Raw genomic sequence first — 24350 nt, forward strand, 5'->3', positions numbered from 1 at the left:
CTGACCTGCTGTGCTTTACCAGCGCCACTCTCATCTTGATTCTGATCTCCAGCATCAGCAGTTGTCACTTTCACCTGAAAGAAATGAGCAGTTTTAAAACAAAAACCTGTTGCAGTTCAAAGCTCTCAATGAGAGTCTGAGCTCAGCGTGAAGTTCAGATAATCTTTATTATGACCCAACTTTGTTACAGCTTCAGAATCTCCCAGCAGAAAGGCATAGAAAAAGTAGCATTTTTTTAAAAAACAGCTCAAGGTCAAAGTGCACACATCCCCTGCAACTCCTCACTTTCTTCATTATTGGTCACCACCAAGTTGTCCCTTTGTAATTGTTTCCTTGGTACAGCCTTAACCCGGGGGAAGTATTGCCTCACTCAGCAATTTCAACCCGTATCCTGTATCCAAGTTCGTTGGATGGGCAGTGTAGAGTCAACCACACTGCTGTGGGTCTGGAGTCACGTGTAGGCCAGATCGGGTAAAGGATGCAGCTGGGACGACTGAGTGACTCTTCTCCCACGATGACAGTTTCCTTCCCTAAAAAAAGAACTGAGTGAATCAGATGGAAGTTTTCTTCCACCCCCATCCCACCAAAAATAGTTTCATTGTTAGATTCTGAACTCCAGATTTATGACCAAATTCTGATTGCACCATCTGTCGCGGTGGGAATCGAACCCAGAATCCCCAGAAGTGGGTTGATAGTCCAGTCGATAATGGCACTTGGCTGTCATTCCTTCAATCCCCCTGCGAAGACACGTGAACCCGCTGGTGGCTCTGCAGGTGGGAGGAGCGGGTGAAGGCCTTCCCGCAATCGGTGCAGCTGAAGGGCCTCTCCCCTGTGTGGATCCGCCGGTGCCTCAGCAGGTCAGAGGAATTGCTGAAGGCCTTCCCGCACTCGTGGCATGGGAATGGCCTCTCCCCCGTGTGGAGCTGCCGGTGCCTCAGCAGGCTAGTGTAATTCCTGAAGGCCTTCCCGCACTCGGTGCAGCTGAAGGGCCTCTCCCCGGTGTGGACACGCTGGTGGCTCCGCAGGTGGGAGGAGCAAGTGAAGCCCTTCCCGCACTGAGAGCAGGTGAACGGCCTCTCTCCCGTGTGGACCCGCTGGTGCCTCAGCATGTGGTAGGAGCAGATGAAGCCCTTCCCGCACTGAGAGCAGGTGAACGGCCTCTCCCCCGTGTGGACCCGCTGGTGCCTCACCAAGTGGGAGGAATTGCTGAAGGCCTTCCCGCACTCAGGGCAGCTGAAGGGCCTCTCCCCCGTGTGGACGCGCTGGTGGATCTGGAGGTTAGTGGAATCGCTGAAGCCCTTCCCGCAGACAGGGCAGGGGAACGGCCACTCCCCAGTGTGGCTGAGCCGATGAATCTCCAGGGCAGACGGGAAACGGAAGCCTTTTCCGCAGTCGCCACATTTCCATGGTTTCTCCTCGGGGCGGGATACCTCTGGTTTCTCCATGGCCGAAGCTTCAGCTGCACACTAACATGTGCGGAGGCTCTCCCCACCGTGAATTCCTCTTCCCAGACCGTATAACTGCTTCAGGCTACACACTCAGTGCACTGCAATGGTAGGGTCTCTCATCCAGTCCCACTGATGCTGAAAACGTACTGACACAGGAACCAAAAAACTTTGCTCCTTCTCATAGAATCATACTTGAAAATTGTTGTGGTCCCGATGGACTGAGTGACTGTCAGACATTGACGTCAAAGTGAGGACTGCAGACGCTGGTGAGTGAGATTCGAAAAGTGTGGCGCTGGAAAAGTACAGCAGGTCAAGCAGCATCTGAGGAGCAGGAGAGTTTCAGGCATAAGCCCTTCATCTGTTCATTTTGAAACTTCCGTCATCAGATCTTCAAATACTCTGTAAAAAGAGATTACAAAAGCCATCACTGTCAGTGCAGGGTAGAAATTCTGAACAAGGAATTCTACTTTCTGTGGAATATTCTTTTCTTTTGTTATTCCACAAAATTGAAAGCACAATCCCACTCTCTTTCCACCCCACCCCCCTCCCCCCCACCTGTTCTCACTCCGCTCTAACTAATTCCCCTGAAGGTGCTGATTCTTACAGGGGCAGAAAAGCAAAAACGTCAAGACTGACATCTCTCTGCATTTTGGATAACTCCACAACACTGGGATACAGTTGACAGTGAGCAGGTCTGATTCTGGGAAGCAAATACAAGTGTGTCAATTCATGGGATAACCTGCAAAGCAGCTATTTGTGGACCAAAATGGTAAATGTCCCCAGGAAGGTGGGAGCAAATTGAGACATCAAGGCATTAACACCGACACACCTCAGTGAAACTCTTCTGTTCCCAGTCAGAGCAAAACATCTTTGAAAGTTGCTCTGAAAGTCCAGTCTTCACAACCACACTTCTGCTTTCACCGAAGACAATCAGTCATACAGCACAGAAACAGGCCTTTTGGCCCAACTTGTCTGAGCTGACCAGGTATCGTAAATTAATCTAGTCATATTTGCCAAGACTTGGCCCCAATATGGACTGGCACCTGGACTAAATTGGGTTGGCTATCTGTTCGGCAAGAACAAGTTAGACTGAAGGGTCTGTTTCATGCTGTACATCTCTATGACTCCAGTCGCATGTACCGTCACTTGGCCCCGATCCACTGAACCCTTCGTATTCATACGCCTATCCACATGCTTTTTAACTGTTGAAGTTGTACTAGACCCCACCACCTCCTCTGGCAGCTCATTCCATAGCTGCGCCACCCTCTCCATAAAAAGAAATTTGCCCCTGAAATCTCTTTTACATCCCCCCATGCCTCCCCCCACTCCACCGCCCTCACCTGAAACCTATTACCCTCTCATTCTGGACTTCCCCCATCCAAAGGAAAAGACCTTGAGTATTGACCCTATCCATACCCCTCAGGATTCTATAAAAAGTCCGTAATGTCACCCTTCAGACTCTGGGGAAAACAGCCCCACCCCATCCTTCCGTCTCTCCTGGCCCAAGTAATTAAGAGTTTGCAGAGTCTGCTCCCTCACTGGATTCACTCCAGCTGCTACAAGTGAACAGATTCCCCCCCATCCTCTCCTTCCCAAGATGAACAGTTGTCCAGAGGGAGGGAGTTTCACTCTGAAACTGACAGGGCCACTTCCGCATTGTGATGCCCTGCAGTTTGCAGGAATTCCTTCCCTTCAGAGAATCCCAAGTGTGGAAGCAGGCCACTCGGCCCAACGAGTCCACACCCACCCTCCAAAGGGTAACTCACCCTCAACCATTGCTCAATATTAATCCTCCTGACTAATACACCTAACCTACACATCCCTGGGCACTATGGGTAATTTAGAACTGCCAGTCCACCCTAACCTGCACATCCCTATGCACTATAGATAATTTAGTATAGGAAATCACCCCTAAAATGGATAAAGTTAACAATCACACAACACCAGTTTGTAGTCCAACAGGTTTGTTTGGAAGCACTAGCATTTGGAGCGCTGCTCCTTCATTAGGTGGTTGTGGAGAATAAGGTCATAAGACATAGAATTTATGGAAAAACACAACAGTGTCCTGCCACTGAAATGACCTGTTAAACAAACCTGGATTGTGAAGTCTTTCATCTTTTCGAATGGGTTGCAGGTATTATTAACATGCAAATCCCAGAACTACCTGTAAGGCACCTTCTCAAGAGAACTTAAAGTTTTATAACAAAAAGTGACATTTTAGCCCAGCTCTGCAAATATAATTCTGCAAACATACACAAACAAGTCCACGGGAGTGAATGTATGTGTGTGCACGCGCATGAGAGAGAGAAAACGTCTATTTCCATCCTGTATGTCTCTGTCTATTTGAGACTATATGCCTTCTGTTGGGGTAAGCATTGTTGTAAATCATAGCTGGGTACTAATAGTTAGATATAAGGGGAAAGAGAATTCCTCAAGTAGGGCAGTATCAGAATCCTGGGAGATCCCCATTTCTGGTTTACTTCCTAATGAACAAACATTAAACACAAGCACCTATTTATTTCAAATTTGGTTTCATTTTTCTTGTTTGATTCCCTGCTGTGACTACACTGTGCCTGGATGGTTGACAGGCTGGGAGATTGTGGGTTGGGGCTTGATTTACTGAATGTTTTATTGTTCCAGAAGGTGTAGAAGAGAACAGAGGACAGAGAAATCAGGACCTGAAATCTGAGCTGACACCAGACTACCCTGTGATCAGTGCTTTGATTAGCAGTGCCAACCCTCCACCTTTACCGAGCTTCCCATTTGAGGACACCCTCAATATTCAGGATCCAATCCTTGTCATCCTCAAGCCATGTCTCTGTAGGGAGTGTCAGATCGCAATTATTCTCTTCAATGTGTGTCGTCAATTCCTTCACTTTTGTCACAATGCAGCACACATTCAGACACACCATTTTTAATTTTTGTGATCTTTAGAATCCAGTTTTGATTGCTGGTACATTTACTCTCCTTGTCCCTTTCAATTGTTCTCTGATGTTCATTTTCCACATCACTACATTACTCACCAGTCTTGATTTGGATTGGCCATAATGTCCAGGGAGGTGCACGTTAGGTGGGTTAGCCATGGGAAATGCAGGGTTAGAGTTTCAGAGTAATAGAAGCAGGAGTAGGCCATTTGGCCCGCCCAGCCGCTCCGCCATTAATTAAGATTACAGCTGATCTATCCATTGTCTCTGGTCCTCCCCTCCCTGCATTGTCCCAACTAGCCTTAATTCCTTGGACAGAGAATTCCAAAGATTCACTACTCTCCAGGAAAAGCAGTTCCTCCTCATCCCTGTCTTAAATTTACTCCTCCTAATCTTGAGCCTGGTTTCAGTCACCAGCAGAAATGACTGGATAGGGTAAAGTTTCATCCCCACAGTGCAATGATATTCCACTTTCCACCAAAACCTCAGATGTACCCACTCACTCGGTTGCTGTCTCACAAATGCAAAATTTCATCGTAACTTCTTCTGCTCCCATTAAGGGCAAAACATCTTTGAAAGCTGTTCTGAAACTCTAGCCTTCACAATCACACTTCTGCTTTCACCAAAGAAGATTAGAGTCATGCAGCATGGAAACAGACCCTTTGGTCCAAGTTGTCCAGCCAAACAAATATCCTAAATCAACCTAATCCAATTTGCCTGCATGCGGCTCATACCCCTCAAAACCCTTCCTTTTCATGTACCCATCCAAATGCCTTTTAAAATTCCCCCTCACCTCAAACATATACTTTCTAGTCTTGGACTTTTCTACTTTGGCGAAAGTAACTTGGGTATTCACCCTATCCATTCCCCTTACGAAAGTCTATAAGGTCACCCCTCAGCCTCCAATGCTCTAGGGAAAATATCCCCAGCCATTTCAGCCTCTCCCCGTTACTCGAACCCTCCAACTCTGACAGCAGCCTTTTAAATCTTTTCCGACCCCTTTCAAAGTTTCACAACATATTTCCTAGAACAGGGAGACCAGAAATGAATGTAGTCTTCCAAACGTGGACTAACCAATGTCCTACACAGCTCCAACATGACCTCCAAATTCCTGTACTCTCTGCTCTGACCAATAAAGGAAAGCATACCAATGCCTCCTTCACTATCCTGTCTACCAGTGATTCAAGGAACTATGAACCTGCACTCCAAGGTCTCTTTGTTCTGCAACATCCCCTTAACTGTGTCAGTCCTGCCTGGATTGGATCAAAATGCAAACCACACATTTCTCTAAATTAAACTGCCACACCTTGGCCCATCAGCCCACCTGATCAATTCTCATTCATAGTGAACTCTCTTTCCTCTCTTATTCCCTTGAAGTTGAAAATCTCCACCCCAGACATTCTCAGTTTGCTCAACGTAATCTCTGCTGTACCTCATCCTAAAGGGTCTGGGCCATGCTGATTAACAGGCCCACACTCGGGGCATTCTAATTGAAACAAAGAATACTGAACAGCCTGGACAGAGTGGAAGTTGGGAAGGTGTTTCCATTGGTTGGAGAGACTAGAATCAGTGGGCACAGCCTTAGAGTAAAGGAAAGACCTTTCAGAATGGAGGTAAGGAGAAACGTCTTCAGCCAGAGAGTGGTGAATCTATGGAATTCACTGCCACAGAAGGCTGTGGAGGCCAGGTCACTGAGGATATTTAATACTGAGATAGAGATGTTCTTGAGTATCAAGCCAACGGAGGGTTACAGAGACAAAGTGGGCAAATGTAGCTGAGGAACCTATCAGCCATGATTGAATGGCAGAGCAGACCTTGAATGGTCCAATTTCTGCTCCGCTGTCTTATGTTCTCTTGCTGTCCTGGACACAGTGTGAGAGAATTGGAAGCAGGAATAGGCCATTTGGTCTTTCAAGCCAGCACCAACATTCAACAGATTATCAGCAGATTCACAACCATCGAGATGAATAGGTTGGGACTTGTTCACTGGATCACAGGAGGTTTGGAGGTGACCTGACAGGTTTATAAAATCACAAGGGACAGAGATGAGGTGACCGCTGGGTATCCTTTCCCTAAGGTGGGGGTATGAAGATTAGGCAGCAAATTTGAAGGTGAGAGGAGAAAGACTTTAAAAAGGCAGGAGGGGCACCTTTTTGTTTTAAACATTACGAGTGGTTTGTGTGTGGAATGAATGTCCAGACACGGTGGTGGATGCAGGTACAGTAACAACGTTTAAAAGGCATTTGGATAAGTACATCAATAGGAAATGTTCAGAGGGATATGGGCCAAACACAGGCAGGTGGGACTAGTTTAGTTTGTGAATATATTCAGCATGGATTAGTTGGACTGAAGGGTCTGTTTCTATGCTGTATAACTTTACAACAGTTCTGTATTGGTCTTAAAACCATTTTCTTGCCTTCCCCCAGAAACATCCACTTCTTTGTTGTTCAAAAATCACATGAACTCAGCCTTGAATATTTTCAATGACCCCCTAACTGCAGGAAGATATCCCCACTTCTGAACTCAACTGGCGCTGATTGGTGTAGAAGGATGCTGAGGCCCCTTTGCACATCCACACATCATTCCTGATGAAGTGCTCGGGACTGAAATGTCGAGTCTCCTGGTCCTTGTGTACTGCCTTTTTCCAGCACCACACTTTGACTCTAATCTTCAGCATCTGTAGTTCTCACTTTCTCCACATCCCAATATATCACCATTTAAACAATACATCTCCTTTCTGCTTTTTGTTTCACAGCAATGGCTATAACTTCACATTGAGATACTGCATTTGCCACGTGTTTGTAAATTGTGGTCTTCTCTACATCGGGGAGACCGAGCGTAAACTTTGCAAACAGTTCACCGAGCGTCACAGCCAGGTCTGCAGAGGATGTCCGGACCTCCCGTTTTAATTCCCCTTCCCAGTCCCTTCCTGACAAGAACATCTTAGGCTTCCTCTATTACCACAACGAACCAAACTGCAAATTGGGGGAACAACATCCCATCTTCCCCCCCGGGCAGCCTACAGCCTGCAGGACTCAACATTGAGTTCTCCAATTTCAAATAACCTGCCTTTACACCCCCGACTCCCTTCTCAGACCCATGCCCCTCATTTCCACTCCTTCCTGCCACCAACCTGATTTGTTCCCCCAATTGACTAATCAGGCCATACCCTCTCCCTCTCTTCACCTATCCCCACTTTAGCCCCAGCCCCTGCCCCTGCCCCAGCACCCACCCCCAGTCCTGAAGAAGGCTTGCACCTGAAACATCGACTTTTCCACTTCCTGATGCTGCCTTGTTTGCTGTGCCCTTCCAGCCTCCTGTCTGTCTATGTTGCCAATTGAGACACAGACCTGGACCACGTTTCCATAGTCTGTCCCCTCCCTGGGATCACTTCGTTTCCTTTCAGTTGATGCAAGTCAACAATTGAACTCCGGAAAGAAATAGAAATGCCAAAGGGGGCGAGAAAAGAGAGTGCCGTACTCACAGATCTTACACAGAGGAAGGAATTTGCAGTCTGGGTGAAGTTCAATGTTGATTCAGAAAGAGAGGTGCAGGAGTAGCAGCTTCAGAAACTCGTGGTCCAACTTCCGCATTCAGACAATGCAGTGGCTCTGATTGGCAGGAGGACCAATTTCGTTCTGGTCCTCCAGGGTTCCCCATTGGGCCATCAAAGGAAGGTCGCGCGCCATTTTTTGCGGAAAGCGATGAGCGTGCCCTAAATTTTGCTGATGGTGGGCATGCGCACTGTAGTGCTGACACTGGAAAACATGCGTACTATGTTCACTGGGGATGCTGGTGTTCCTGTCAGATTTTAAGAGTCCAAATGCCAATAGGAAAAAAGGGGTATAGGCACAATTTATTTTTCGCTGTGATTCGACATTGTATTGCTTTTACATTCTGTCTGGCTACTCAACTTTTCTATGTCTTTTCCCCAGGTTGTGGGGCGAGACCAGAACTGGAGTACATGGGTTTCGGGTGAGAGGGGAAAGATTTCTGTGGGGCAACCTGTTTGCACAGAGGGTGGTGCGTGTATGGAATGAGCTGTCAGAGGAAGTGGTGGAGGCTGGTATAATGATAATATTTAAAATGCATCTGGATGGAGATATGAATAGGACAGATTCAGAGGGATAAGGGGCAAAATACTGGAAAATTGGTCATTAGATTAATTTAGGATATCTGGTTGGTATAGACCGAAGGGTATGTTTCTGTGCTCTGTGACGCTATTTCGAGATAGTTGGAACCAACTTCACAAGACTAGGACTAGGCCATCCGCCCCTTCCAGCCTATCCTGAGCTGTGGCCTGACTGTGCTTATTTCAGTGAAAGTTTCAGAAAGATTTCAGCAGTTCTTTTAAAAACTTGAACATGCTTTCTGACTTTAACAATATTTCTGAATATATCATTTTAGGTATTCTCAATTTTGAAGATCAGCCATTTCTCACCCCTCCCGACTCCCAAGCAGAGTCATCACCATCTATTTTTTCTCTCTCTGTCCTTTGAAGGGCTTGATACAGCGGTCAAAGCTAGTTCGAGGCTCAAAAAAGGACGGGTGTGGTGGGGGCTGGGGAGAAAAGAGACCGAATGGATGGGGGACAGAGAGAGAGAAAATGGACGGGGGCAGAGGGTGGGGGTAGAGAGACTAGGGGGTACAGAGAGAGAGAATAAGTGGGGTTGATAGACTGGGCGGGGGCAAGAAAGTGGGCGTGGTGAAGAAGTGGGAGATGGCACAGGGCAGGGTGACACTATGCACACGGATACACGAGATGGCCACTGAGCAATCAGTTGGCCAACTTGACACACGAGATGGCCGCTGGATCACAATACGGAGAGAAACCGCAGAGCTGATACAGACACTGCTTGGGGCCACCAGAATACCAGCACAATGGACTCAGAACCCAGTTAATTAGTTTAAGGCGGGTGGGGGAGACAATACTCATGAGTAATGAACACTGCCCGCCGAAGTGTCTGGGTCCAGCCAACACCTCTTATAGAAGTGCTAACAGCTTGATACAGACTCAATACCAAATGCTAATAGCCAGGGCTGCAGGAATCCCCCTTCTCAGGAAGAGCAATTAGCGCCCATTACTACAACAATGGATTTCCATGCAGACATTGAAATGGACAATGTCTGCACTGAAACTGACAATGGCTGTGCGGAAATTAACAAAGGCTGTGCTGGAACTGACAAAGACTGTATCGACACTATCAACAATTCTACAATGATTACCATAAACAAATCATGTTACAAAGACAATAATCTCATTCCTGACCGATTGTATCACAAGATGTATAAAAGTTTCTTGACGTGTGCTCCGGGTCGAGAGAAGACTCGCAGCTGACAATGTGCTGTTGGTGTCTTTCTCTCCCCGGAGCCCCGGTATTTCCTTGTGCAATAAACTCTATCATTGAACCTCAATTCTGACTCCGAGCCTGGTGTTTTTCCCCACAACAGGGGAGAGAGAATGATGCAGGGAGTGGCAGATGGTGGGGGGAGTGAGAGAGAGAGAATGGATAGAGAGGAGATGGTGGAGGCCTGGAAGAATAGAAATGGGACAGAGGGTGTGGTAAGAGAGAATAGATGGGGGCAGACGGACAGGACAGCAACAGGGTGAGGAATGAAATGACAGGGGTGCAGAGGGTTGCATGAGAGAGAATGGACAGGTTGTTTGAAGTATAGAGGGAGAATGGACAAGAAGCTGGGGATGGAGAGAGAATGGTCAAGGGGTGCTGTTATTGGCGGGGGGATTGGACAGTGGGAGCTGTGGGTGGTGGGGAGAATGGATGTGGGCACTGCGTGTGGCCAAGATCAACAAGGTTAATGACAGTCAACACTTATTAAATTGTTTCTGGAACAGAAAAACTTGCACTGGAGACTCCCAGAAGAGAGGTGTCTCATATGTATTCCTTCAATTAGTTTTGAAATATTGTTGTGTATCTGAATTGTTCAGGGATACTTGGCACATAGAGAGATGGCTGTGGTTGTTGGAGGTCAGTCATCACAGTTCCAGAATGTCTCTTCAGGAATTCATAGGGTAGTGTCTTAGGCTCAACCATCTTCATCAATGACCATCCTCCATCATAAGGTCAGAGGTGGAAATATTTGCCAATAATTGCACAATGTTCAGCACGATTCACAACTCCTCGTAAACTGAAGCAGTTCAGTTTGAAATGCAACAAGATCTTAACAATATCCAATGGGCTGATGAGTGACAAGTAACATGTTTGCCATGCCAATGCCAAACAATGACTCATCCCCAAAAGAGATAATCTGCCCACTGCCCCATGATATTCAACAGTGTTACTGTCACTAAACACCCCACTGTCCATTGACCAGAAACTCACTGAGGACGAACGATCAGTCCTCAGCAAAGGACTCACCTTCATCCCCCTCCATCCCCGCATCAATGAATTTAATACATGCCGTGATGTCAAATACTTCTTCCGCCGCCTCTGCCTCCGAGCTTATTTTCACAATCAGGACTCCCTTCCACCTTCCGAGGACCCCTTCGCCCACCTCGAACACACATGCATCCACCTGGACACCTCGCACTGGCCTATTACCCGCTTTCGACCTCTTCATTTCCAACTGCCGCCGGGACATTAACCGCCTTAACCTGTCTACCCCCCTCCCCTCCTCCAACCTCTCACCCTCACAACACGCAGCCCTCCAATCCCTCTGCTCCAATCCCAACCTCACCATCAAGCCAGCAGATAAAGGGGGCGCAGTGGTAGTGTGGCGCACTGACCTCTACACCGCTGAAGCCAAACGCCAACTCGAGGACACCTCTTCCTACCACCCCCTCGACCATGACCCCACCCCCATCACCAAACCATCATCTCCCAGACGACACAGAACCTCATCACCTCAGGAAATCTCCCACCCACAGCTTCCAACCTTATAGTCTGGCAACCCTGCACTGCCTGGTTCTACCTCCTTCCCAAGATCCACAAGCCTGACCACCCTGGCCGAACCATCGTCTCAGCATGCTCCTGCCCCACTGAACTCATTTCTACCTATCTCAACACTGTCCTATCCCCCATTCCAGGAATTCCCCACATATGTTTGAGACACCACCCACGCCCTCCACCTCCTCCAAGACTTCTGTTTCACCGGCCCCCAATGCCTCATCTTCACCATGGATATCCAATCCCTCTACACCTTCATCCGCTATGACCAGGGGCTCCAAGCCCTCCGTTTCTTCTTCTCCGAATGTCCCCAACAGTACCCTTCCACCGACACTCTCATTCGTTCGGCTGAACTGGTCCTCACCCTTAACAATTTCTCCTTCGAATCCTCCCACTTCCTCCAGACCAAAGGGGTAGCCATGGGCACCCATATGGGCCCCAGCTATGCCTGTCTCTTTGTGGCCATGGAGAACAGTCGATTTTCCATAATTACACCAGCACCACTCCCCACCTCTTCCTCCGCTACATTGATGACTGCATTGGCGCCACCTCGTGCTCTCGTGAGGAGGTTGAGCAATTTATCAACTTCACCAACACAGTCCACCCTGACCTTAAATTTACCTGGACCATCTCTGACACTCCCTCCCCTTCCTAAACCTCTCCATCTCCATTATTGACGACCGACTTGATACCAACATTATTTACAAACCCACCGACTCCCACAGCTACCTGGACTACACCTCTTCCCATCTTACATCCTGCAAAAATGCCATCCTGTATTCCCAACTCCTCCGCCTCTGCCGTATCTGCTCCCAGGAGGACCAGATCTACCACAGAACACACCAGATGGCCTCCTTCTTTAGAGACCGTAATTTCCCTTCCCACGTGGTTAAAGATGCCCTCCAACGCATCTCATCCACATCCTGCACCTCCGCCCTCAGACCCCACCCCTCCAACTGTAACAAGGACAGAATGCCCCTGGTGATCAGCTTCCACCCTACCAACCTTCGCATTAACCAAATCATCCGCTGACATTTCCGCCACCTCCAAACAGACCCCACCATCAGGGATATATTTCCCTCCCCACCCCTTTCCACCTTCCGCAAAGACCGTTCCCTCCATGACTACCTGGTCAGGTCCATGCCCTCCTTCAACCCACACTCCCATCCTGGCACCTTCCCCTGCCACCGCAGGAATTGCAAAACCTGTGCCCACACCTCCTCCCCCACCTCCATCCAAGGCCCTAAAGGAGCCTTCCACATTCATCAAAGTTTTACCTGCACATCCACCAATATCATTTATTGTATCCATTGCTCCCGATGCGGTCTCCTCTACATTGGGGAGACTGGACACCTCCTAGCAGAGCACTTTAGGGAACATCTCCAGGACACCCGCACCAATCAACCACACCGCTCTGTGGCCCAACATTTCAACTCCCCCTCCCACTCTGCTGAGGACATGGAGGTCCTGGGCCTCCTTCACCACCGCTCCTTCACCACCAGACGCCTGGAGGAAGAATGCCTCATCTTCCGCCTCGGAACACTTCAACCTCAGGGCATCAATGTGGACTTCAACAGTTTCCTCATTTCCCCTTCCCCCACCTCACCCCAGTTCCAAACTTCCAGCTCAGCACTGTCCCCATGACTTGTCCTACCTGTCTATCTTCTTTTCCACCTATCCACTCCCGACCTATCACCTTCATCCCCTCCCCCACTCACCTATTGTACTCTATGCTACTTTCTCCCCACCCGCATCCTCCTCGCACTTATCTGTCCACCCTTCAGGCTCTCTGCCTGTATTCCTGATGAAGGGCTTTTGCCCAAAACATCGATTTTACTGCTCCTCAGATGCTACCTGAACTGCTGTGCTCTTCCAGCACCACTAATCCAGAATCTGGTTTTCAGCATCTGCAGTCATTGTTTTTACCCAGAAACTCAACTAGCCTAATCACAGACACAATGGCAACAAGAGAAGGCAACAGGTCAGGAATACAGTGACTCCCCAAACCCTGTCCATCTTCTACAAGACAAAGTCAGCAGTGTAATGGAATCCTCTCCCACCAGCTTGGATGGGTGCAGCTTCAACAACATTCAAAAAGCTTGATACCATCCAGGACAAAGTCGCCTGCTTGTTTGGCACCATCTCCACATACATTCACTTCCTCTGCCCCACTGTTCAGAAGCAGTAGTGTGTATGATCTACAAGACCCAACACAGAAATTCACCAAAGATCCTTAGAAAATGCCTTCCAAACCAACAACCACTTCTAACTAGAAGGACCAGAGCAACAGATACTTGGGAACACAACCTCTTGCAAGTACCCCTCCAAGCCACTCACCATCTTAACTTGGAAATATATTGTTGTTCCCTCAGTGTCCCTGGGTCTAAATCCTGGAATTTACTCCCTAAGGACATTGTGGGTCACCGTACCATTATGGATCACAGCAGTTGAAGAAGGCGGGTCACCATCACCTTCTCAAGGGGAACTAAATGCTGGTTATCCAGCGATGCCCATTCACCATGAGTAACTTTTAATAAATGGTTGAAACGGAGGGATGGAACCTGCAAATTGAAAAAAAGTCAACGTTCAGGAGGAACAGATGTCGGGCTTTGATTTGATCCTTATTTGAGGACAGATAAAGAGCATTATACTGGAAAAAGAGAGTTAAACATCTGTGGTCTTTCACTCAGTGTATCAATCGAAAATCGATTAAAGATTAGCTATTGACGCATTCGTCACCAACACATGAAAAAGGACGGTTAAAACGGCATAAAGGACCCTTGAGTTCATCTTTTTAATGGCTGCTATACTTCCCACAATCCCTTGCGAACCAGATATCGCTCTATTTACCGTGAACAGTGTTCATGTTGCGCATGTGTGAGATCGAAATGGGGCCCCGCACCCCGTCGTTCTGATGGATGGGGAAACCAATTTTATGGAAACCCTGGAGGACTGGAAGGGGCCTGGTCCTCCTGCCAATCAGAACACCCCCACCCCCACCAAATATCTTCTGAGCATGAGATATCGTCGACCATGAGCTTCTGAAGCTGCTGTTGCTCCTCTCTCTCTCTGAATGAAGATTGAGCTTCAGTCCAGACTGCAACTTCCTTCCTCTGTTTAACATCTGGGAGTACCGCACTCTCTTTTCTCATCCTTGGGTTCAGCTGTTAGTTTGTAGGAGCTGAGGGAAAAAGAAAGTCAATCGAGGTGAAGGGACAGACTCTGGAAAAGGTTGGTTTAGATCTGTGCCTGTTAATGTTTGACAGGCTTTGTTTCCTGAGCTTGATACATTCACTTGTCTGGCAAAAAAGGATGGCCTCTTGATCCATGTTGGGGATGGAAGTGGATTATGCTGTGGGTGACTTGCTCGTAGTAGTCCAATAAGTATTGGATACGTAATCATGACTCACAAACCTTGAGTTATTGACTGTTTATTCGGGAGCTCACGGGGAGAGCCAAGTCGACCTAATAGTCACAAGTCACTCCGACGAGAAACAGAGAGTTGTGTGATTATATAGGTTACAGTCATTTAACAATTAGTAAACTGTTAATTGCAGGAATTTGAGCAAACTAAGTCACTTTGCCCAGCGACGCAGTGTCTGGACAATGTTGGTTAGTAGCTGATAAGTATACAATAGGTCCTTGCAAAGAGAAGAATATTCCCATGCAAGTAAATAATTAGGTAATAATTCGGAAATTATCAGGTAGCAGTACAGTTGCAAGGCCGAGTATCTCTGTTGAGTCTGGGAATTAAGGGTAATTGGGACAATGCAGGGAGGAGGAGCTCAGACAATGGATAGATCAGCCATGATCTTAATGAATGGCAGAGCAGGCTGGATGGGCAAAATGGTCTACCCCTGCTTCTATTACTGTGAAACTATAACCCTGCATTTCCCATGGCTCACCCACCTAACCTGCACGTCCCTGGACATGATGGCCAATCCAAATCAAGGCCGGTGAGTAATGTAGTGATGTGGAAAATGAACATCAGAGAACAAAGAAAGGGACAAGGAGAGTAAATATACCAGCAATCAAAACTGGATTATAAAGATCACAAAACCTGAAACAATACATGGTGAGTCTGAATGTGTGCCGCATTGTAACAAAAGTGATTGAAGTAACTGCACACATTGAAATGAATAATTATGGTCTGAGACTCCTTACAGAGACATGGCTTCAGGATGGCAAGGATTGGATCCTGAATATTGAGGGGGGAGTCAGATGGGAAGCTCGGTAAAGACAGAGGGTTGGCACTGCTAATCAAAGCACAGATCACACGGTAGTCTGGTGTCTGCTCGGATTTCAGGGCCTGATTTCTCTGTCCTCTGATCTCCCTGTTCCCACAGAGTAAGATGTCGGTCTGTCCTCAACCTTTCTGGACTTCTGTTTTACAGCTTCCAGAACAAGAAAACATTCAGTTAATCGAAAGCCAACCCACAATCTCAGCCTGTCACCCATCCAGACAAGAGTGTAGTCACAGCAGGGAATCAAACAAGAAAAATGAAACAAAATCAGAAATAAATAAACGCTTAATGTTTGTTCATTAGGAAGTAAACCAGAAATAGGGGTCTCCCAGGATTCTGAGAGTGCCCTACTTGAGGAATTCTCTCTCCCTTCGATGTAACTATTAGTACTGTTGGGGCAAAGTAACTCGTGTGTCAAATCGTTTAAAGCAAAGTCGTCAGGAGAGGAGACCTTGAGCAATTAACTAGCTTTATTTGTTGCCATGGGGAGTTCCTCTTAGTTCAAAACAAAGTCTAATGTATTCTAATGTAATACAGAATGTTACAAGTCTTATGGTAAATCACAAGCCCCACTTTCCATTAATTATACAACTGAGGGGCAGTCGTAAGTTTCGCATACATTGTCCAGACCTACGTTTCTTAATGTCTACAAACCTGAATGTTATCTTATACTGCAGGTCCAGCTAGGCTCGAATTACCGATAAGGGACAGAGAGAACCAATCCATCATTCTATGAAGCAGCACAGTCTAATGGCCTGAGGAGCAGAGACAGCCCGCAGCTGCAAGGTCAGGCGATCAAAACAGAATTCCTTAGCCAGGGCTCAGACAGCATTATGTTAACAAGCTACATTTTTCTGCAAACATTGCTTTGTGAGAAAATGGCTTCCATGCAGTTTTATGAATTTTGTTCAAATTCTCCCACAATGCCTCCTTTTTTATTAAAAATCAGAGATTATGGGCATCAGCAAAAGAGGAATTATACCCAGAGCCAGGGGTGGTGGTTGGAGATCAGACATATAGTCCTCGGGTTCAGTAAGGACAGGGGCAGAAGACTCCAGCAATTGGGAATCATCATCAGGGGTTTCATCAGGAATGGGAAATCTCAGCATCTGGGAGATCACTGGAGAGGAGGCCCACAACAGTGAACTGAGCCAAGCACAGGATTGTCTTCAGGGTGACTTTGATTTCCAGTTAAGCAGTTCCAAAGGCAGGGGGAAAGAAAGCTGCAAGTTGCTCAAACTCCATAAGGTCTCACTTGGAACGGGTTCGGGATGGATGGGGATAATGGGTACATACTCAGCAGCTGGAGTGGTTGACCTACTGTGTATACAGAAAAGCATTAAAGTGTAATTCCCGTTTACTAGAGGTTATCAGGCCCAATCAAACAGAGTTAGTGAAAGAAAGGTAAGAAAGAGTGTAGTGAAAGACAGAAAGATCAAATTAAAATTTACAAGTTAAACACACTTCAGCTCTTTTCCTCGCTGCTTTCTGAAAATCCAGGTGCCACCAAGTTTGTAACAGAGTATTAACCATTCCCTCCCTGCCCAAGTGTGTACAATAATGCACATAATCAACTAAAATAGGCAGCAGCAAAGAAGGAACACAAACCAGTCCAGCAGGGGTCACCCAGATTTTGGTTTGGGTGTGGAGGGAGTACCCTATTTGAGACCATAGTTTGTGTTCTTCAGCAGGGGCTTCCCCTGTGATTTCAGTGTCAGACCCAGGCGAATGTGCATTCAAACCAGACTACAAAGTGTTAACCTTTCTGCAAGCTGCAGGGTGTTGGCACTGAGGCAGTCTCTCCCTGTCAGTCTGTCTCTCTGCCCCCCTGCATGTGTGTCTTTCTCTCTCTCTGCCTGCCTGCGCCCTCTCTCTTTCTCTTTCTCTCTGCCTGCCTGCGCCCTCTCTCTCTCTCTCTCTCTCTCTCTCTCGCTGCCTGCCTGCATCCCCCCTCTCTCTCTCTGCCTGCCTGCATCCCCCCTCTCTCTCTCTGCCTGCCTGCATCCCTCTCTCTCTCTGCCTGCCTGTGCCCGTCTCTCTGTCTGCCTGCCTGAGTCCCCCTCTCTCTCTGCCTGCCTGCGCCCCTCTCTCTCTCTCCCTGCCTGCCTGCACCCCTTTCTCTCTCTGCCTGCCTGCGTCCCTCTCTCTCTGCTTGCCTACATGTGCCCCCCTCGCTCTCTGTCTGCTTCCACCCCTCTCTCTGCCTGCCTGCTCCTCTCTCTTTCTCTCTCTCTCTGCCTGCACCCCTCTCTCTCTCTCTCTCTGCCTGCCTGCACCCCTCTCTCTCTCTCTCTCTCTGCCTGCACCCCTCTCTCTCTCTCTCTGCTTGCCTGCCATCCACCGCTCACTGCCTGCCTGAGCCCCTCTCTCTCTGCCTGCCTGCTCCTCTCTTTGCCTGCATCTCTCTCTCTCTCTCTCTCTCTCTCTCTCTCTCTCTCTTCTCTCTCTCTCTCTCTCTCTCTGCCTGCGTCTCTCTCTCTCTGCCTGCGTCTCTCTCTCTCTCTCTCTCTCTCTGCCTGCGCCCCTCTCTCTGTCTCCCTGCCTGCCTGCGCCTCTCTCTCTCTGCCTGCATGCGCCCCTCCTTCTCTCTCTCTCTGCCTGCCTGCACCCCTTTCTCTCTCTGCCTGCGTGCGTCCCTCTCTCTGCCTGCCTGCACCCCTCTCTCTCTACCTGCCTCCCTCTCCATCTACCGGCCTGCGTCCCTCTCTCTGCCTGCCTGTGTCCCTCTCTCTCTACCTGCCTCCCTCTCTCTCTACCTGCCTGCGTCCCTCTGTCTGCCTGCCTGCACCCTTCTCTCTCTACCTGCCTCCCTCTCTCTCTGCCTGCCTGCGCCTCTCTCTCTCTGCTTGCCTGCATGTGCCCCCCTCGCTCTCTGTCTGCTTCCACCCCTCTCTCTGCCTGCCTGCTCCTCTCTCTTTCTCTCTCTCTGCCTGCATCTCTCTCTCTCTCTCTCTCTGCCTGCGTCTCTCTCTCTCTCTCTCTCTCTCTGCCTGTGTCTCTCTCTCTCTGCCTGCGTCTCTCTCTCCCTGCGTCTCTCTCTCTCTGCCTGCACCCCCCTCTCTCTCTCTCTCTGCCTGCCTGCACCCCTCTCTCTCTCTCTCTCTGCTTGCCTGCCATCCCCCGCTCACTGCCTGCCTGAGCCCCTCTCTCTCTCTCTGCCTGCCTGCACCCCTCTCTCTCTGCCTGCCTGCGCCTCTCTCTCTCTCCCTGCCTGCCTGTCTGTGCCCCCTCTCTCAACCTGCCTGCGCCCCTTCTCTCTCTCTCTCTGCCTGCCTGAGTCCCCCTCTCTCTCTGCCTGCCTGCACCACTCTCTCTCCCTGCCTGCCTGCGCCCCTCTCTCTCTCTGCCTACCTGCACCTCTCTCTCTCTCTCAGCCTGCCTTCCTGCGCCCCTCTCCCTCTCTCTGCCTGCCTGCACGCCCCTCTCTTTCTACTCCCTCTGCCTGCCTGCACCCCTCTCCCTCTCTCTGCCTGCCTGCACCCCCTCTCTCTCTGCCTACCTGCGCCTCTCTCTCTCTCTCAGCCTGCCTTCCTGCGCCCCTCTCCCTCCCTCTGCCTGCCTGCGCCCCTCTCCCTCTCTCTGCCTGCCTGCCTGCCAGCGCCCTCTCTCTCTCTCTCTGCCTGTGCCCCTCTCTCTCTCTTTCTGCCTGCCTGAGCCCCTCCTTCTTTCTCTCTCTGCTTGCCTGCACCCCCTCCTCGCTCGCTGCCTGCCTGCACCCCTCTCTCTCTCTCTCTGCTTGCCTGCACCCCCTCCTCGCTCGCTGCCTGCCTGCACCCCTCTCTCTCTCTCTCTCTCTCTGCTTGCCTGCCATCCACCGCTCACTGCCTGCCTGAGCCCCTCTCCCTCTGCCTGCCTGCACCCCTGTCTCTCTGCCTGCCTGCTCCTCTCTCTCTCTCTGCCTGCATCTCTCTCTCTCTTTCTTTCTCTCTCTCTCTCTCTCTGCCTGCGTGTCTCTCTCTCTCTGCCTGCGTCTCTCTCTCTCTCTCTCTGTCTGCGTCTCTCTCTCTCTCTCTCTCTCTCTCTCTCTGCCTGCGTCTCTCTCTCTCTCTCTCTCTGCCTGCACCCCTCTCTCTCTCTCTCTCTCTGCCTGCCTGCACCCCTCTCTCTCTCTCTCTGCTTGCCTGCCATCCCCCGCTCACTGCCTGCCTGAGCCCCCCTCTCTCTCTCTCTCTCTCTCTGCCTGCCTGCACCCCTCTCTCTCTGCCTGCCTGCACCTCTCTCTCTCTCTCTCTGCCTGCACCCCTCTCTCTCTCCCTGCCTGCCTGTCTGTGCCCCTCTCTCTCAACCTGCCTGAGCCCCTCTCTCTCTCTCTCTCTGCCTGTCTGCACCCCTCTCTCTCTGCCTGCCTGCGCCTCTCTCTCTCTCCCTGCCTGCCTGTTTGTGCCCCTCTCTCTCAACCTGCCTGAGCCCCTCTCTCTCTCTATCTGCCTGCCTGCACCACTCTCTTTCCCTGCCTGCCTGCGCTCCTCTCTCTCTCTCAGCTTGCCTACGACCTCCTCTGTCTCTCTGCCTGCCTTCCTGCGCCCCCTCTCTCTCTCTGCCTGCCTGCACCCCCTCTCTTTCTACTCCCTCTGCCTGCCTGCGCCCCTCTCCCTCTCTCTGCCTTCCTGCCTGTCTGCGCCCCTCTCTCTCTCTCTGCCTGTCAGCGCCCTCTCTCTCTCTCTCTTTCTCTGCCTGCCTGCGCCTGCCTCTCTTTCTCTCTCTCTCTCTCGCTCTCTCTTTTTCTCTCTCTCTCACTCTCTCTCTCTCTCTCTGCCTGAGCCCCTATATCTCTCTGCCTGCCTGTGCCCCTCTCTCTTTCTCTCTCTCTCTGCCTGCCTGTGCCCCTATCTCTCTCTGCCTGCCTGCGCAACTCTCTCTGCCTGACTGCGCCCTCTCTCTTTCTCTCTCTCTCCCTGCCTGCCTGCGCCCCTCTCTCTCTCTGCCTGCCTGCATCCCTCTCTCTCTCTCTTTCTCTCTCTCTGCCTGCGTCTCTCTCTCTCTCTCCCCCTTCTGCCTGCCTGCACCCCTCTCTCTCTGCCTGCCTGCGCCTCTCTCTCTCCCTGCCTGCCTCTCTGTGCTCCTTTCTCTCAACTTGCCTGCGCCCCTTCTCTCTCTCTGCCTGCGCCCCTCTCTCTCTCTCTCTCTCTGCCTGCCTTCGTCCCCCTCTCTCTCTCTCTCTCTCTCTGCCTGCCTGCACCCCTCTCACTCTCCCCCTGCCTGCCCACGCCCCTCTCACTCTCCCCCTGCTTGCCTGCGCCCCTCTCACTCTCTCTCTGCCTGCACCCCTCTCTCTCTCTCTCTGCCTGCCTGCACCCCTCTCTCTCTCTCTCTCTCTCTCTCTCTCTCTGCCTGCACCCCTCTCTCTCTCTCTCTCTGCCTGCACCCCTCTCTCTCTCTCTCTCTCTGCTTGCCTGCCATCCACCGCTCACTGCCTGCCTGAGCCCCTCTCTCTCTGCCTGCCTGCTCCTCTCTCTGCCTGCATCTCTCTCTCTCTCTCTTTCTTTCTCTCTCTGCCTGCGTCTCTCTCTCTCTGCCTGCATCTCTCTCTCTCTCTCTCTCTCTCTCTCTCTGCCTGCGCCCCTCTCTCTCTCTCTCTGCCTGCCTGCGCCCCTCTCTCTCTCTCCCTGCCTGCCTGCGCCTCTCTCTCTCTGCCTGCATGCGCCCCTCCTTCTCTCTCTCTCTGCCTGCCTGCACCCCTTTCTCTCTCAGCCTGCCTGCGTCCCTCTCTCTGCCTGCCTGCACCCCTCTCTCTCTACCTGCCTCCCTCTCCATCTACCGGCCTGCGTCCCTCTGTCTGCCTGCCTGTGTCCCTCTCTCTCTACCTGCCTCCCTCTCTCTCTACCTGCCTGCGTCCCTCTGTCTGCCTGCCTGCACCCTTCTCTCTCTACCTGCCTCCCTCTCTCTCTGCCTGCCTGCGCCTCTCTCTCTCTGCTTGCCTGCATGTGTCCCCCTCGCTCTCTGTCTGCTTCCACCCCTCTCTCTGCCTGCCTGCTCCTCTCTCTTTCCCTCTCTCTGCCTGCACCCCTCTCTCTCTCTCTCTCTCTCTCTCTCTGCCTGTGTCTCTCTCTCTCTGCCTGCGTCTCTCTCTCTCCCTGCGTCTCTCTCTCTCTGCCTGCACCCCCCTCTCTCTCTCTCTCTCTGCCTCTGCCTGCCTGCACCCCTCTCTCTCTCTCTCTCTCTCTCTCTGCTTGCCTGCCATCCCCCGCTCACTGCCTGCCTGAGCCCCTCTCTCTCTCTCTGCCTGCCTGCACCCCTCTCTCTCTGCCTGCCTGCGCCTCTCTCTCTCTCCCTGCCTGCCTGTCTGTGCCCCCTCTCTCAACCTGCCTGCGCCCCTTCTCTCTCTCCCTCTGCCTGCCTGCACCCCTGTCTCTCTGCCTGCCTGCTCCTCTCTCTCTGCCTGCATCTCTCTCTCTCTTTCTTTCTCTCTCTCTCTCTCTCTGCCTGCGTGTCTCTCTCTCTCTGCCTGCGTCTCTCTCTCTCTCTCTGTCTGCGTCTCTCTCTCTCGCTCTCTCTCTCTCTCTCTGCCTGCGTCTCTCTCTCTCTCTCTCTCTCTGCCTGCACCCCTCTCTCTCTCTCTCTCTGCCTGCCTGCACCCCTCTCTCTCTCTCTCTGCTTGCCTGCCATCCCCCGCTCACTGCCTGCCTGAGCCCCCCTCTCTCTCTCTCTCTCTCTCTCTGCCTGCCTGCACCCCTCTCTCTCTGCCTGCCTGCACCTCTCTCTCTCTCTCTCTCTCTGCCTGCACCCCTCTCTCTCTCCCTGCCTGCCTGTCTGTGCCCCTCTCTCTCAACCTGCCTGAGCCCCTCTCTCTCTCTATCTGCCTGCCTGCACCACTCTCTTTCCCTGCCTGCCTGCGCTCCTCTCTCTCTCTCAGCTTGCCTACACCCCCCTCTCTCTCTCTGCCTGCCTTCCTGCGCCCCTCTCTCTCTCTGCCTGCCTGCACCCCCTCTCTTTCTACTCCCTCTGCCTGCCTGCGCCCCTCTCCCTCTCTCTGCCTTCCTGCCTGTCTGCGCCCCTCTCTCTCTCTCTGCCTGTCAGCGCCCTCTCTCTCTCTCTTTCTCTGCCTGCCTGCGCCTGCCTCTCTTTCTCTCTCTCTCTCTCGCTCTCTCTTTTTCTCTCTCTCTCACTCTCTCTCTCTCTCTGCCTGCGCCCCTATATCTCTCTGCCTGCCTGTGCCCCTCTCTTTCTCTCTCTCTCTCTGCCTGCCTGTGCCCCTATCTCTCTCTGCCTGCTGCGCCCTCTCTCTTTCTCTCTCTCCCTGCCTGCCTGCGCTCCTCTCTCTCTCTCAGCTTGCCTACGCCCCCCTCTCTCTCTCAGCCTGCCTTCCTGTGCCCCCTCTCTCTGTCTGCCTGCCTGCACCCCCCTCTCTTTCTACTCCCTCTGCCTGCCTGCGCCCCTCTCCCTCTCTCTGCCTTCCTGCCTGCCTGCGCCCCTCTCTCTCTCTCTGCCTGTCAGCGCCCTCTCTCTCTCTCTCTCTGCCTGCCTGCGCCTGCCTCTCTTTCTCTCTCTCTCTCTCGCTCTCTCTTTTTCTCTCTCTCTCACTCTCTCTCTCTCTCTCTGCCTGAGCCCCTATATCTCTCTGCCTGCCTGTGCCCCTCTCTCTTTCTCTCTCTCTCTCTCTCTGCCTGCCTGTGCCCCTATCTCTCTCTGCCTGCCTGCGCAACTCTCTCTGCCTGACTGCGCCCTCTCTCTTTCTCTCTCTCTCCCTGCCTGCCTGCGCCCCTCTCTCTCTCTGCCTGCCTGCGTCCCTCTCTCTCTGCCTGCATCTCTCTCTCTTTCTCTCTCTCTGCCTGCGTCTCTCTCTCTCTCTCCCCCTTCTGCCTGCCTGCACCCCTGTCTCTCTGCCTGCCTGCGCCTCTCTCTCTCCCTGCCTGCCTGTCTGTGCTCCTTTCTCTCAACTTGCCTGCGCCCCTTCTCTCTCTCTGCCTGCGCCCCTTCTCTCTCTCTCTGCGCCCCTTCTCTCTCTCTCTCTCTGCCTGCCTTCGTCCCCCTCTCTCTCTCTCTCTCTCTGCCTGCCTGCACCCCTCTCACTCTCCCCCTGCCTGCCCACGCCCCTCTCACTCTCCCCCTGCTTGCCTGCGCCCCTCTCACTCTCTCTCTGCCTGCGCCCCTCTCTCTCTCTCTCTCTGCCTGCGCCCCCCTCTCTCTCTCTCTCTCTGCCTGCCTGCGCCCCTCTCTCTCTCTCTCTCTCTGCCTGCACCTCTCTCTCACTCTGCCTGCACCCCCTCTCTCTCTCTCTCTCTCTGCCTGCCTGCGCCCCTCTCACTCTCCCCCTACCTGCCTGCGCCCCTCTATCTCACTCTGCCTGCGCCTCTCTCTCTCTCTCTGCCTGCCTGCACCCCCCTCTCGCTGCCTGCCTGCACCTCTCTCTCTCTTTTTCTCTTTCTCTCTCTCTCTCTGCCTGCGCCCCATCTCTCTCTGCCTGACTGCGCCCTCTCTCTTTCTCTCTCTCTGCCTACCTGCGCCACCCCTCTCAGTCTGCATATGCCCTTCTTTCTTTTTCTCTCTCTGCCTACCTGCCTGCGCCCCCTCTCTCTCTGCCTGCCTGCGCCCCCCTCTCTCTCTGCCTGCCTGTGCCCTCTCTCTCTCTCTCTGCCTGCCTGCACTCCCCCTCTCTCTGCCTGCCCCCCCCCTCGCTGCCTGCCTGCGCCCCCTCTCTCTCTCTACCTGCCTGCACACCTCTCTTTCTCTCTGCCTGCCTGTGTCCCTCTCTCTCTCTCTGCCTGCCTGCACCCCCCTCTCTCTCTCTGCCTGCCTGCGCCCCCCTCTCTCTCTCTGCCTGCCTGCGCCCCCCCTCTCTCTCTCTGCCCGTCTATGCCCCCCTCTGCCTGCGCCCCTCTCTCTCTGCCT

At 51.6% G+C, this 24350-nt stretch overlaps 1 protein-coding gene across 1 annotated transcript in view; it reads right to left on the bottom strand.

Moving 5' to 3' along the window:
• Positions 1–170: 170 nt before the first annotated feature.
• Positions 171–24350, bottom strand: part of LOC140460553 (uncharacterized) — a 67316-nt gene continuing 43136 nt past the window's right edge. The window contains exon 3 of the mRNA XM_072555139.1: positions 171–1307. Coding sequence (XP_072411240.1) covers positions 729–1307 — 579 coding nt within the window. The 3' untranslated portion in view covers positions 171–728. The remainder of the gene's footprint in view (positions 1308–24350) is intronic.

Source organism: Chiloscyllium punctatum, chromosome 36 (genome assembly GCF_047496795.1).
Source record: "Chiloscyllium punctatum isolate Juve2018m chromosome 36, sChiPun1.3, whole genome shotgun sequence".
In the NCBI taxonomy this organism is placed as follows: Eukaryota; Metazoa; Chordata; class Chondrichthyes; order Orectolobiformes; family Hemiscylliidae; genus Chiloscyllium; species Chiloscyllium punctatum.